This window comes from Danio aesculapii, chromosome 8, assembly GCF_903798145.1.
Source record: "Danio aesculapii chromosome 8, fDanAes4.1, whole genome shotgun sequence".
In the NCBI taxonomy this organism is placed as follows: domain Eukaryota; kingdom Metazoa; phylum Chordata; class Actinopteri; order Cypriniformes; family Danionidae; genus Danio; species Danio aesculapii.
In genome coordinates, this window is record NC_079442.1 from 12,188,576 (window position 1) to 12,202,790 (window position 14,215).

At 34.3% G+C, this 14,215-nt stretch overlaps 1 protein-coding gene across 1 annotated transcript; it reads right to left on the reverse strand.

The window, feature by feature from the left end:
• Positions 1–354: 354 nt before the first annotated feature.
• Positions 355–10,590, reverse strand: mak16 (MAK16 homolog (S. cerevisiae)). Its single transcript, XM_056463191.1, has 10 exons — positions 10,377–10,590; positions 9,721–9,770; positions 9,483–9,592; positions 9,306–9,370; positions 9,072–9,223; positions 6,298–6,352; positions 1,549–1,623; positions 1,355–1,459; positions 896–961; positions 355–814 (listed from the first exon to the last, which is right to left on the reverse strand). The coding sequence occupies exons 1-10, from the start codon at positions 10,389–10,391 to the stop codon at positions 599–601; spliced, it is 909 nt and encodes a 302-aa protein (XP_056319166.1). The 5' UTR covers positions 10,392–10,590; the 3' UTR covers positions 355–598.
• Positions 10,591–14,215: the final 3,625 nt, after the last annotated feature.

Genomic DNA, 14,215 nt, shown 5'->3' on the forward strand with positions numbered 1-14,215 from the left:
TTTTTTTTTTTTTTGGAAGTTGCATGAAATTTCTCAAATCAATTAAATTTAATAAGCATAAAATCTAAAAACATGAACTTTTTTGTTGTTTACAATAATATAAAATGGTAAGCTATGGTTAAGACAGTAGGCTCCTGATTAAAAAGACGTCCAACCAAAAATAATAATAAAAAAAAAAGTTTGCCTTTCCTCTATCCCACTTTTCCCTGCCCTGATCCTAGTGTTAAATATAATTGTTTCAATCAAATTACACCTTGTAGCATGATTATCAACTGGTAACATCAATACAAATCAATGTATTCATATATAAAATATGTTTTTTCATCCTTTTATAACACCAACCACTTCTTGGTATACCTTGCATGTCATACGAACTTAATTTTATTATTTGTATATGGATCAAAGTTGATCCAAATGTACATTTAAAATAGCACTTATGCTTGGCATCAGCATAATTTAATGTAAAAAAAAAAAAAAATCCCACAAGAAAGCTTTTAATGGGAGTGTTGGGAGAACACACACCAATGTACGATCTTACTGAATCCAAGTGTCTGGTAAAAGATCACATTCCATTATTTGGAAACGTTCCACAGAGTCTCTATGTAGCCTTGCTTTTCTGAGCTGGTTCTGTCTCTTGTTCGTACTCAATCTCCACATAGGCCCGCTTTTTCCTGCTTGGGCCTTTGAGCGGAGCTTTTCCTTTAGATTTGGCCTTGCTCTTCACCTCCTCCACAGACTCATCCTCTGACTCCTCACTGGACTCCTCTTCATCGTTCACTTCTTCGTCACTGCTGTCCTTCAGGTTGTTCAATTCCTGTAAAACACAGGGTGTCACTCTTGGAGATTCAAAAACAAAACATTTATGTAACATTACAACAGTAAAAATCTAAATGACCTCAAAATCACTGAGATCACTCTCTTCAAACTCATCCTCCGCAATGAATTCTCTCGTTCCAGACTCCTGAAAGTCAAAAACAATATTAATTCCATCTATAAGTGCACTTGTCAGTAAACCCCTGAAGAATCACTACGCAAGTGACTTTTTTTTTTATTAAACAGTAAATATTTATCATGTAGCAATGACTTTTCAATAAATGCTGTTCAGCTTGAGTTGTTAAATCAAAGAATGTTGTTTTTAAATATGTATCTTGGTTTCAACAAAATTAAATGGCTTTCAAGATTGCATGATTATTCTAATGCTCTGATTTGGTCCTCTAATATCTGTCGTCAAAGTTATTTTAATTAGTAGTTATCTTTTCATTATAATAACAACAACATTACAAAAATACAATATAGTATTTTACTTTATTAATAAAATAAATGCAGCCTTGGTTATCCCAAGAGACTTGAATACCTCTTCATCTTCCTCTTCCTCCTCCTCCTCAGATTCACTTTCTTCATCCTGTTTTTCCATAGCTTTGTCGAAGGCATTGATGGGGAAGTTGTATATGTCTCCATACTAAAACAAATACAATACAATTTAAGAAAAACCAAAAATTACTAATCTGGCACTACAGTGGGAAAGAAATGTGGCAAAGATGCACTCACTGTTCCTTGTTTTAGCCGATCTAGCAGTTCTTTTTCTATGGCATTTTCCAGCTGAGCAGCAATAAGAGCTTTTTCCTGTTGGTGAGAGGAAAAGACGAATAAATTCCATACAAAAATCAACAAAATCAATTCAGATGGATGCCGATATTGTTAATCCAATTTTTATTTTGATTTACAAATTTTTTAAAAAAGTGAAAACTAAAAGCACCATACAAAGAAAAAAAAGTTAACTTTAACGGTTCTGTGAAGTAGAGGTGGGCAGTATATGGCGTTAAATCCATATAATTCCCCAACGCGATGCGGGATGACCCAATATTGTCCATATTGATATGGTTTGAGGCCACACATCCGCGAAACAGACCACTCCAAGGTAGCACGCGAGCTTTACTTGCACAAATGTGCGCATGCGCAAATAATTTCTTCACTCCATGAGTCATACAAAAGATTTGTTCAAAATGAATGAATCGTTCAAGAACGACCCATCATCGGCACTGCATGTTCCTCCATGTTGTATCAATGTTATCAAAATCTGACTCCCCCTCGCATGCACGCACATCACACAGCACCTGCAGCTGTCACAGGGGTTTATCAGAAACCTTTTATCGATCATTTCTTCCAAAATTGACAGCAAGAATGAACATAGAACAAACAGCACCTGAATGTGTTCAAAAGAATTAAGAACGCCATAATGGGATGAATTTATACTGCATTTCAAAAGTGAAACCACGTCATATTCACTGTTAATAAGTTCAGTATTTAATACACAACGGCCTCTTCTTTACATTTACGTTACAACACATTTAGCTCGGTGTTCTGCTCTGTTATAATGACTGTTTACATTTGCATGCTAAATCAGAATTATCACAGCACTCTGAAACTATTTCGTTACTTCTCATATCTATAGTCTATTCGTTTTCATCTCCTTATTTAATATTTAGTAAAACAAGTTTAGTCAAAACAAAAGAAAAAGTGTAGGATTTTTTTTACATGGAGTGAAAGACTTATCTTTAGATATCTTCGATATGTGCACGGTTTAATAATTGTGCACAATACATGTAAATTAGAGCTGCACGATTCTAGATAAAATGAGAATCGCATTTTTTTTTTTTTTGGTTTAAAATAAAGATCTACAGAATCGTGATGTAAGATAAAGCTTAAAATATGGGTCAGCAATTATTATTGTTTTTTTCTCAAACATATGGTAAAACAACTACAATTATGTGTAGATCTACTGGTATCTATAAATAATTCTATTCTACTTAAAAGAATTCTGATGTTGAATTATGTTTGAGATATATGCTTGCAATCTGCCATTGACAACATTATTAGACCATTTAATTCACTGGTAAAATCAACATTATATAGGCTAGAGTTGTTATACTGACACTGATGTTTTTTCTTTCATAGCGAACACACTGTTGTGCATGAAAATAAATGTTTACAAATTCTTGTCACAATCATAACTCTAAAATGCGATATGATCATTTAAATGATGTGCACGCTTTCGGTTTCATTTTTACTGCCAAGTGCTCATTTTCACTGCTCACTCTGTGCCACAAACTTAATATTATTTACAACTTTATTACCCGTTATTCACAGCCTATGCAGGTTCTGTTCACTAAAGTAGACGCGCGCACGTCTATCATTCTGTGATAACAGCTCACGGTCAGCAGCTAATGTCATGTGTGATTTCCCGGCTGTGAATACAGCATTATATGAAGACAAAAATTACATTTTTAGGGGAATTATACCTTATAAATACAGTATGTGGCTCTTTCAACATCATTTGGAGGTGTCCATGTCGCTGAGCAATGTATGTGAAACAATGAAAAGACTCGTGCAGCTGCCTTTGCTTCTCTCCTGAACTTGAAAATATGATTGGCAGAATCGTAGAAATGCTGGATTAAGATTGTCTAGGGGGTTGAATCGAGATTGCGATCTTTTTTTGATTGTGCAGCTCTAATGTAAATGTGTAACTAATAAAACATACAGCTGATTTAATTGCCGTTTATAAAAATAAAAATATTTTTAAAAAAACAACTGTGGTATACAGGGTTACTTATAACAACACTGTAATTGTGACATAAAATACTGTTTCATATATAAATTCATTGTGGTTCTTTTTCTATCCTACAATACTTTTAGTTGTGTTACCATTTAAGTGTGCTCCTTTTTTGCTCTGGCAATGTAGCTATGTTTTCTATGGTTCTGTTTACTTTGTTATTTGCACAACAGCACAGTAGTGCTGTGTAAAGTGTTAAGCAGGAAAAAGCCCTGTACTTTATTTAATCAATGATCTTGTGCAGCTGTTATTTTTTGTGCAGCTGGGTTTGAATTGTTTAAATAAAGGCTTTAACTCTCAAGTAATGATTATGGGAAAATACCGGATATATATTGTATACCGTCATTCCTCCTAAAATACTGATATGTTTTTTTGCCCATATTGCCGAGCCCGACTGTGAAGTGCTTTAAAATGTGCATTTTTATTCAATGTTTGATGTAGTCACAACTGAAAAATGAGGAGCTGGTGGGACAGAGCAGTTCTTCCCCCTTAAAAAAAAAAACAGCCAATAGTGTTTTGTTTTGATTGAGATCAAGTGCATTAAATGAAAAGCAAATGAGAAGGGGCGGGTCAGATTCTGAGAGTATAGAGTGGAGGAACTATGACGTCAATTTGTATGCAAAAACCCCGAAGCGAGTTAGCATTTTAGCAGTTCCGGTGCCCTCGTCCCTGAGTCAATGGGTTTTTTCAATGGGATTTCAGTTAAATCGTTTAACTAAGGTTCGTGGCAAACACAACTTCAATATACTTTCACGTTTCATTCTACGACATAAACCACATCAGTAACATCACACTCTTGAATTTTTAAATCGGTTACGCTTCTTTAAAAAGACTGTTGCTATCAAGTTGCTAAAAGGGACTACAGGCGGTGTTGGAGACATACATCATCGAGCTGAACTCGTCTGGAGCGCAGCTCGCTTGTGTTTGGGGCATTTGGATTTCTCTGTTATTTAAGTATTTTCATAAATAGTATATTATAATTTGTAGTATTTTTCTTATTGGGAATTCATATTGTGTGTAGTTAATTGCTTAACTTGTAAAGACTGTCAAGACAGATTAATTTGTTGATCATTTTTTTAAATTAAAGATATGGGGATATAGCTTACCAGTGCAACCTGTCTCTTTCCTGCTCTCAGTAATGCAAACGTGAATAAATGTGTAAAAATACATACATAGTAACTGCCATTTTAACGTGATCAGATTAAGAAAAAAACGAAAAATCACTTGAACACATTTAACTCTGTCATAACTGCAGTATTTATACTCCTCCTTAAAATGTATAGAAGATGTGACTGTATAGGCTACTTTTCGCTGTACTTTGTGACACAAAAAAAACTGAACAATGTTCTGTGCCCATGATGGAACTTGCAGGCATTTGATAGACTTGCTCCTCGCGCCTCATTTTTGGCGTCTGTTAAGGTAAGCGGGCTGTGTGCAAGCGAGCGATACACTTATTTAAATGTGGCTTATGATAATACTATGTAGGCACATTTATACATACAGTTTTAAAACTTTTACAAAAACTGTAAAGCAAAACAGACGTATTTCTCATGTATAAACAATCCAAAAGGCACGTAGTTCTATGTGTATTTGCGTATTTATTTGTTTATAACATATAGCGTCGATTATAATATAATAAACAGAGAGATTAACTGTCATGGACATATTTCTAAAAAATAAGATAGAAAAGTTGTCCGTAGCAGGGTGGTGTTGACGTCACAGGAGAGCACCCCGAAAGCACTGTAGTTCGTTTGTAGCCTAATGTTAGCTTTTCAGTTCTTGCGTTTGCATTTAAGATCCAAAAGTGCTATAAGTTGTATTTTCGTGTGAGGATAATCCAGCTGGACAAAACGTGTAAGTGTAATGAACTCTGTTTGAACACAGAGCTTATTATTTGCAATCTTCAAAAAGCCTTTTTTTTTTTTTAAAGGGATTTCATTGAGGGAACCAGTTGTATGCTAGCAGCCGATTAGCCTACAAGGTGACATCATAGTTCCCTCACTCTATTTAGTCAAGATTTGATGAGAAAGTATGAGGTAATGTGAAGAAAATCACTGACCAATTTAGGCAGAACACACTGCAGACTTTGGATGTTTATATCAGATTTATTTCTTCTAGATGTGAATTTTGACAGTTTTCATCAACCTTTTTCTGTTTAATAAGCGTTGTCTTGAGAAATACAGTCACATGCCAAGAACAACAGTCTGCTGTGTCCTCAATTGTTTATGAGGGCGTCTAAAAGCATGTAAAAAGTGCACGTGATTTCGCAAAATACTTATTCCTGCTGTCTATTTTAAATATTACTCTAACAAAGATAATGAATTCACTCACTCTGCTCTTTAGCTTAATAATGGTTAACCTTTACTTACTTTATACAATGAAGATTATATACAGTACTCAGTGTTACATCTGATTATATTATTCAGTTTCTGAAAACTACTGTTCGATACCAGAAAAATATTGCTTATTTTATTAGCATCTTCGCTATATTGAATTCATTTGTGATTTTGCTTGAAGTTTTTTCTTTTTATTTGACTGGTTCTTGTATTTTTTTACTTAACATATGCCAAATAATACTGTGAAACACTAACTGTGGCCCTAAAACAGAACCATGAGCAATCTCATTATAGTTGCACTCCTACATAGCAAATATTAGCTCATTCTAATATAAAGTATTCATCACCAACCTCTCTCCTCTTTTCTCGTCTCTCTACTTTTCTACTGAGTGGAACCAGTTTTCTCCTGGAATGAAAAAAAAAATAAATTAATAAAAAAAAATTCACAATATCTGGCTCAATTTAAAGAACAATATACAGTCCTCTGGGAATAGAGCTGAGGCTAAAATTACTCCAAAGTTCACTTCTTTTATAAAAAAAATTAAAAATTTATTCAGCAAAGATGGAGTAAATTAATCAAATGTGACAGTAAAACATTCATCATGTTATTTTAAACGAATGCTGCTCGTTTGAACTTTTCATTATAGGGGGTCATAAACTACATTTGTTTTCTGATCTCCATTCATAACGTTAGCAAGATTTTTACAGTTTTTTTCTAGATTGATCCTCTCTTTAAACTGTGTGCCCCATTTAAGATGAAAAAATAAATGCCCACAGTTATAATTGGGTAACAGTTTGGCAAATGAAAAATATAAAAATGTGTTGTGAATGTGATATATTATGAAACCAATATGGGTTATTTTGGATGAAATGAGTACATTTCATATTTAACAGATAAAGAATCAGTAAATCACATCTATGTCTGCAACAGATATAGTGCAATAGTAGTATTAGTTGGAATAGTTTTAATTGGAAAAGTATTATGAAGTTCAGCACCATTGCTGAAAATTATTCAGGGGTGGGGGCATTTATTTTGACATTGTATTAAGTGTCATTGTAAAACAATCAATGGAAGTATCAGATTGTGAATATGACAGGTTAAGCTGAGCCAATCACTTTCCCATAATGAAACAGAAGACGTTTCTGACAGATATAGCGTGAAAGTTTAACTGTAAATGAATGAACAGAGCAATCTTTATAATGGAAAAAATTTGGTGAAACTAGTTGACTAATGACAACTGAGATAAAAAAAAACAATTTACAGGATGTTTTTAATACACCTTTTCCCCAAATTCATACTATTGTCACTTTAAATGATTTTTTTTTTTAATGAAAATCTTCATGCTCAAAATATGATACAATCTCTCTTTTCAGTCTGCTACTTCTATTTTAGTTTGTCTTCAAAATGTAACTTCCAATCCTAATAAGCAGTCTTTACAAGATTATTACTAAAGCATGAAAGAATACTCCCATTTATCAAGAGAAATCACTTCACTCAAATGTCCATCATTGTTGTTCCAGTTAATTATAAAAATGTTTGGCCACTTTATTAGGTACATATTACTAGTACTGGGTTGGATCCCTTTTTTCTTTCAGAACTGCCATAATCCTTCATGCCATAGATTCAACAAGGTATTGGAAATATTCCTCAGAGATTTTGGTCCATATTTACATTATAGCATTACACAGTTGCTGCAGATTTGTCAGCTGCACATCCATGATGCGAATGTCCTGTTCCACCACATCCCTAAGGTGCTCTATTGGAATTAGATGTGGTGACTGTGGAGGCCATTTCAGTACAGTGAACTCGTCATGTTCAAGAAACCAGTCTGAGATGACTCACGCTTTATGACATGGCGCATTATCCTGCTGGAAGGTCATAATGAGATGGACATGGTCAGCAACAATACTCAGGTAGGCTGTGGCATTGACACGATGATCAATTGGTACTTAAAAAGTGTGGCAAGAAAATATCCTCCACACTATTTATTACACCACCCTGAATTGTTGATACGGGCAGGATGGAATGTCGCTGCAGAAATTGAGACTCAGACCAGGCAACGTTTTTTCCAATCTTCTATTGTCCAATTTTGGTGAGGCTGTGTAAACTGTAGCCTCAGTTTCCTGTTCTTAGCTGAAAGGAGTGGCAACCGGTGTGATCTGCTGCTGCTGCTGCTGCTGTAGCCTATCTACCTCAAGGTTTGACGTGTTGTGCGTTCAGAGATGCTCTTCTGCATAGCTCGGTTGTAATGAGTGGTTGTTTGAGTTACTGTTGCCTTTCTATCAGCTGGAACCAGTCTACCAGTCTGGCCATTTTCCTCTGACATCAAAGCATTTGCACCCACACAACTGCCGCTCACTGGATATTTTCACCAATGGACCATTCTCTGTAAACCCTAGAGACGGTTGTGCATGAAAATCCCAGTAGATCAGCAGTTTTTGCTCAGACTAGGCCGTCTTGCACCAACAACCATGCCTTGTTCAAAATCACTTAAATCACCCGTCTTGTCTTCCCCATTCTGATGCTCGATTTGAACTGCAGAAGATTGTCTTGACCATGTCTACATGCCTAAATGCATTGAGTTGCTGCCATGTGATTAGAAATCTGTGTTAATGAGCAGTTAGACAAGTGTACCTAATAAAGTGGCCAGTGAATGCATTCCCTACAAGTATATCATTTACATCTTTAATACTGATGCTAAAAAGACTGTTAATACTTCTGCATATGAGTTCACATTTGACGCCGGACAGTTAAGTGGATTACAAATGTCACCTTTTTTTTGCAAACAATTTTTATTGCTTTTAGAACAAAACTTTAAACAGCTTCATTAGAAAATAACTGCAGTTGGTTGAAACTTGCTCATTTGTTTGAAGGCATTATAGATGTATAAAAAAAGTGGATGACCATTTTTAGGAAGTCTCAAATCATTACCCCATTAAAGAATTTTGAAGGAAAAAACTATATTATGAGGACATTAATAAGACATAAGCACCGTATTTAAATGATTTCTGAAAAATCTATTGAGAACGACAACCAGTTTAACCTGAGGAAGCATAAGAGACTTCCATGGTGGTGTATGTTATCACAATTTTTATACAACTAAGGAAACAAAAAGAAAACTCACTGTCTTTTCAATGTGAGCTTGCGGATTCGAATGAGATACTGGGTGATCTTGGTCAATCGCTGTTTACATTTGTGACGGATAAACCGAGGCCAGTAGATGAGGTTCTCGTCGATCTGTTCCAAAGCCTTTGCATAGTTTCTGTCAAGTTTCACCTGATAACAGAGAAGAATAGGCGATTTAATCATTTAAATGCAGATTGTATGTTTAATGTCTTGCTTGTTTTCATTCTCATACCTTCTCCCACATGCGAGAAGGAAATGCTGCTCTCTCAATAACTTTCATGTAGAGAAAACACTGGCCTAACAAAACAGAAGATTTGTAACATCAAATAGACATTCAAAAACATCTTAAACGCAACAAAGTTGCAGTTACTGCTATTGTGATTTTGTATATATATTTTTAATTCATTACCTTTTTCTTCTCTTATAGTTGCATACTGACTATTGGCAAGGGGGCATGATGATCTATTGCAAAGGCCTGTGATGTTGTACTCATTTCGGCAGAACTGCTGAGTTTTCGTTCTTCAACAAGAACATAAATTCAGAAAGTTAGATGAGATACACGTCTGTATATTGAACTCTGATATAAAATAAGAGAAACAGCTCTGAATAGTGTATTAACATGTAGTAGCCCAATTTCATATACTTACTTAACTTTATATGAACAAAAACTCTTATTGCCAATAAGGTCCCATATAACCTTTAAAAGAAAAAGAAAAAAGTATCAAGGATTGTGCTGAACAAAGTAATATATATATATATATATATATATATATATATATATATATATATATATATATATATAAATATAAAGTTGGTTTTATATTAGTTCATTTATGAACAGTAAAAACGAGTCCTATGTTGTTGACCACGCTAATGTTAATTTGAATACTCGGTCTGAAAGAGAATGCTAATATGATTTTAAAACAACATTAGCATTATTTACCTGTGAGTGAAAAATGTACTTTGATAGTCATTGGCTGCTTATTTGATTTGTTTAGATTTTGCAAAGAATGCTTTTCTGAAATTATATTATTGAGGAGAAAGTCCGAATGTGCTAATATAAAGCCAACTTTCCCTCAATGAAAAACTACTAACAGATGCGAAGACAGACATGCGAAGACAAAGTAGACATGTCTACTTAAAGCAAAAGTTTAGTTAAATCTAAAACAGAAACACCACAATTTATATATTATTTGGTGTAAGATTTCATTTTTAACTACATATATCATTCACATTAATTAATGTTAATAATTTAAGGTAAAATGAAAAGCGTTTTTAGTATCAGTCTTACAGCAATACTTACGTCGTCGTGTTGCATTCTGACAGCTTCTTAGAACAACCAGCTCTCAATACGTAAATATCAATGTTAATCCGATACAATGAAACTAACTTTACCGATAAGAAAAATGATGACAGCACAGTTAATTTGTGATAAAATGAAACACCACATGGAAGTTATAGATGGCAGCCATGTTAACACCGCATGAACTACTCCACCACGCAAGCTCTTCTTCGTTGGGATCTGACGGGAGCTTGCATCTAAATGTGTTGCACTACTGCCACCTTTCGGGTTTTACTGTTTTTTCCACATCTTGGAGATAGATGTGCAGAAATCTGCATCTAGAGGGCACTAAAATCTCGGTAAAATGCACATGGAAGAACCCAGTAATCAATCTCCAGCTGCAGGCCCGCAGAACCACACACGTTTCAGGCCCACACAATCCAGCACACACGATCTAGGCAAACCATATATGGTTACGACGGATGTTAATGTTAACGCCTTCTCAGACATCGTCATCAATATAATTTTATTTATATTGTTAATAAATATTGGATACAATAAACAATAGCGTTTAGTATTTCAGAAATATTGCGATCGAGACGGGCAATGGGGAGCGTTGTTTCCGATCGCCATATAATAAACAGAACAGTTTTTTATCAGTCATCATAGATGATCATTCATTATTATCTGACAGAGTAAATATCGCAGATACTCGTTTGCTGGCCTTGCTGAATGGTCTTAATTGGATAGGTTTAATTTATATAATGGATTTATATATCATGAAGCAAATAATAGCAAGTTAATAAAGGCAAGACACTATATTAATATCAAGCGGTTTAATAGTGCGTATTTGCTCAATTTTCCAATAACTTTTTTATGAATGATTTCCCACATTAAATTCTATAGTAATTATTTATAGTAAGCAATATATTGTTTTCAAACCATAAAGTAGTGCTAACTTGTAATTATAGTTGCAACAAATTTAGCATTACAAACAAATTAACTGTTAATAATTAAAAAAAAATTATTACTAACAGTTGCTACAGTTTATAATATAGTAGTTTATAATCAGATAATCAGTTAAGATAAAATAATATATAAACTATATTATATATTGTTTAAATGATTAACTATAGTAATTCATTTTAATGTGACACATTATTGTTTGCTTTTTATATTTTACAACAAAGCGATTTTAACCAAGTATGATAATATTAAGATCCTGAATTAGTTTATTATAGTCTATTTTGTTTTCTTTGTGAATGTGAAAAAATTCACAAAGTGACTAAAAATCCCATATTTAACAACCATCATGAGTCTAATTTCAGATGTTCTTTTATAAAATGGTTTGTTATATTATTAAAGTATTGTTTGCACCTTTAACTGAGTAAATTCCAGACCCTTTTCCATTTAATCTGATCATATAAGGCAGTGTTTCCCAACCCTGTTCCTGGAGGCACACCAACAGTACATACTTTGGATGTCTCCCTTTTCTGACCCATTAACTTCAGGTGTTGGAGTCTCTTCTGATGTTATGATAAGTTGATTCAGGTGTGTTTAATTAGGGAGAGGTTGAAAATGTGTACTGTTGGTGTGCCTTCAGGAACAGGGTTGGAAAACACTGATATAAGGAATGGCAAAAAGGTTTGTGTACCTTGATTAGTTGCATCAGCTGTGTTTAATTAGGGTTTGGACAAAACTGTGCAGAGCTGCGGCCCTCCAGGAATTGACTTTGAGACCTATCCTCTAAAACAGGGGTGTCCAAGCTCGGTCCTGGGGCGCCGGTGTCCTGCAAAGTTTAGTTCCAACTCCATCAGACACACCTGGGCTAGCTGATCAAGCTCTTAAGCTGCGGTCACACTACAGTTTGTGCGTACAAAATTTTGTTGTAAGGCGCTGCGAAACGAGCTGGGATTAAACAAGATGTTTAGACATTAAAAAAATCAAGCAATTGGTCCATGTTTTAAATTTCTGTCCAGAGAGGTCATGTTTTGATCCTCAATTTGTCTCATGCAGTCAAGTGATGCGATTTCGCAGGTCAGAGTTCACCAAGCTTGAACTTTGCAAGGCAGCGAACTGCGAAACTTGCCACACGACCTTGCGTTTCCAAGTCTGATGCATTCGCGTGCATATGAATGGAAGTCTAAGGGGAGAAAAGTCCAGTGTGACCGCAGCTTTACAAGGCTTTCTAGAAACATTCGAGCAGGTGTGTTGAGCTAAACAGTCCTGTAATTTGACTTTTAAAAAATTACATAGTTAATATTAATAAATACCTCAGACCTAATTTTACAAGTGGCTATTTTGTAAATGGCAATATTTTTTTTCATCCATACATTTCTAATAATATAAACTTGATACATTTTGAACAAGTCCTCTTGAGTGATATGCTGACTTTATTTTGAAAGAAACTTTTTGGAACCACTATAAAATAAGTAGTTTTTTTGTATTTGTGTTCTGTCTGGCACCCCTGTTTATTAAAAATGGCAAACTTGTTCGACTTGTCATGGAGAAAAAAATGATCAGAATTAAAAAAAAAAAAATAGCAGTGTGTGAAAGTAAGTGTCCAACAATGAAGATAAATCTCAATTTGTACATTATGAGTTTTTTTTTTTTTTTTTTTTTGCTGTCACACCATCGGATATATTTAAGGTACAATTCAATAAAAAAAAACTAAATCCATACTTATCTATGATAATTGGGAAAATTGCATTTAATTGTTTGTTAATTGTTGTTGACCTATGGGTTCATACTAGTAACCTATATTCTAAATAGTAAAAGTCATTATGTTTACACATCCTAAATCATACAGTAAATAGCAAAAGGTCTAAACAGCAAAACAGTTTTGAAAGAAATGAGCTACAAAAAAATGTGACAAATAATTGAGAAAAAATACATAATTATTTAAGAAATATTTAAATTTTTTAAATTCAAGTTTATGCATTTATTTACGTATTTGTATCAGGAATTATATTTACAGTATGTTGGTTGGGCTTTTGCAGAGTATTTGAAACGGTTTAAACATGCATAATGGGTAAGAGATGTGAACACTTAATAGATGTTAGCTTACCTTTTCTATCATAAACATTTAATCTTTTTCTTGCCCATAGATGGAGCAACAAATGCCATCTCAGTGAGTGTAGACTCTCGGCCAATCAGATGAGGTTTAAGTCTACAGTTGCTGTAGATCAGGGGTGGTCAACCCTGTTTCTGGAGATCTACCTTCCTACAGGGATCAGCTCCAACTCTGATCAAACACACATGAATCAATTAATTAGGACCTGAACAGCACTTGATAATTACAGGCAGGTGTGTTTGATATGGGTTGCAACTGAAATCTGCAGTCAGGTAGACCGCCAGGAAAAGGGTTGAGCACCCCTGCTGTCGACTCTCGGACAATCGGATGCAGTAAAAGTCTACACTGCAGACTTTGCATGACCATATAATTTCGATTGAAACAAACGACATGCAAATGTAAGGTGGATTGGCTGGCAGCACAGTTAAGCAATGCCCCTGCCATGATACTCTATTAAAATGAATATTTTAATCTAAATAAGTTACTTGTGGTAAGAAAGCTGATGAAGATTTTGTCACGTTTGAATTTTAGATATTTATTTTTTTTACAATACACTTTCCAAGTAAAAGTTTGTAAATTCTCCAGATTCATTTTGGTACTATATAAACCTGGGATGTCTCAAATCTTTGTTAACCTGTAATTTTTCTCCACCCACTAATAAAGAAGTTATTATAGACAATATAGACAACTTCATTTGATTTAAAAACTTTTTTGCAACAAAGACCTATATTGATAGTTTACCCAAAATTGAAAATTCTGTCATCATTTAGTCACGCTTCATTTGTTC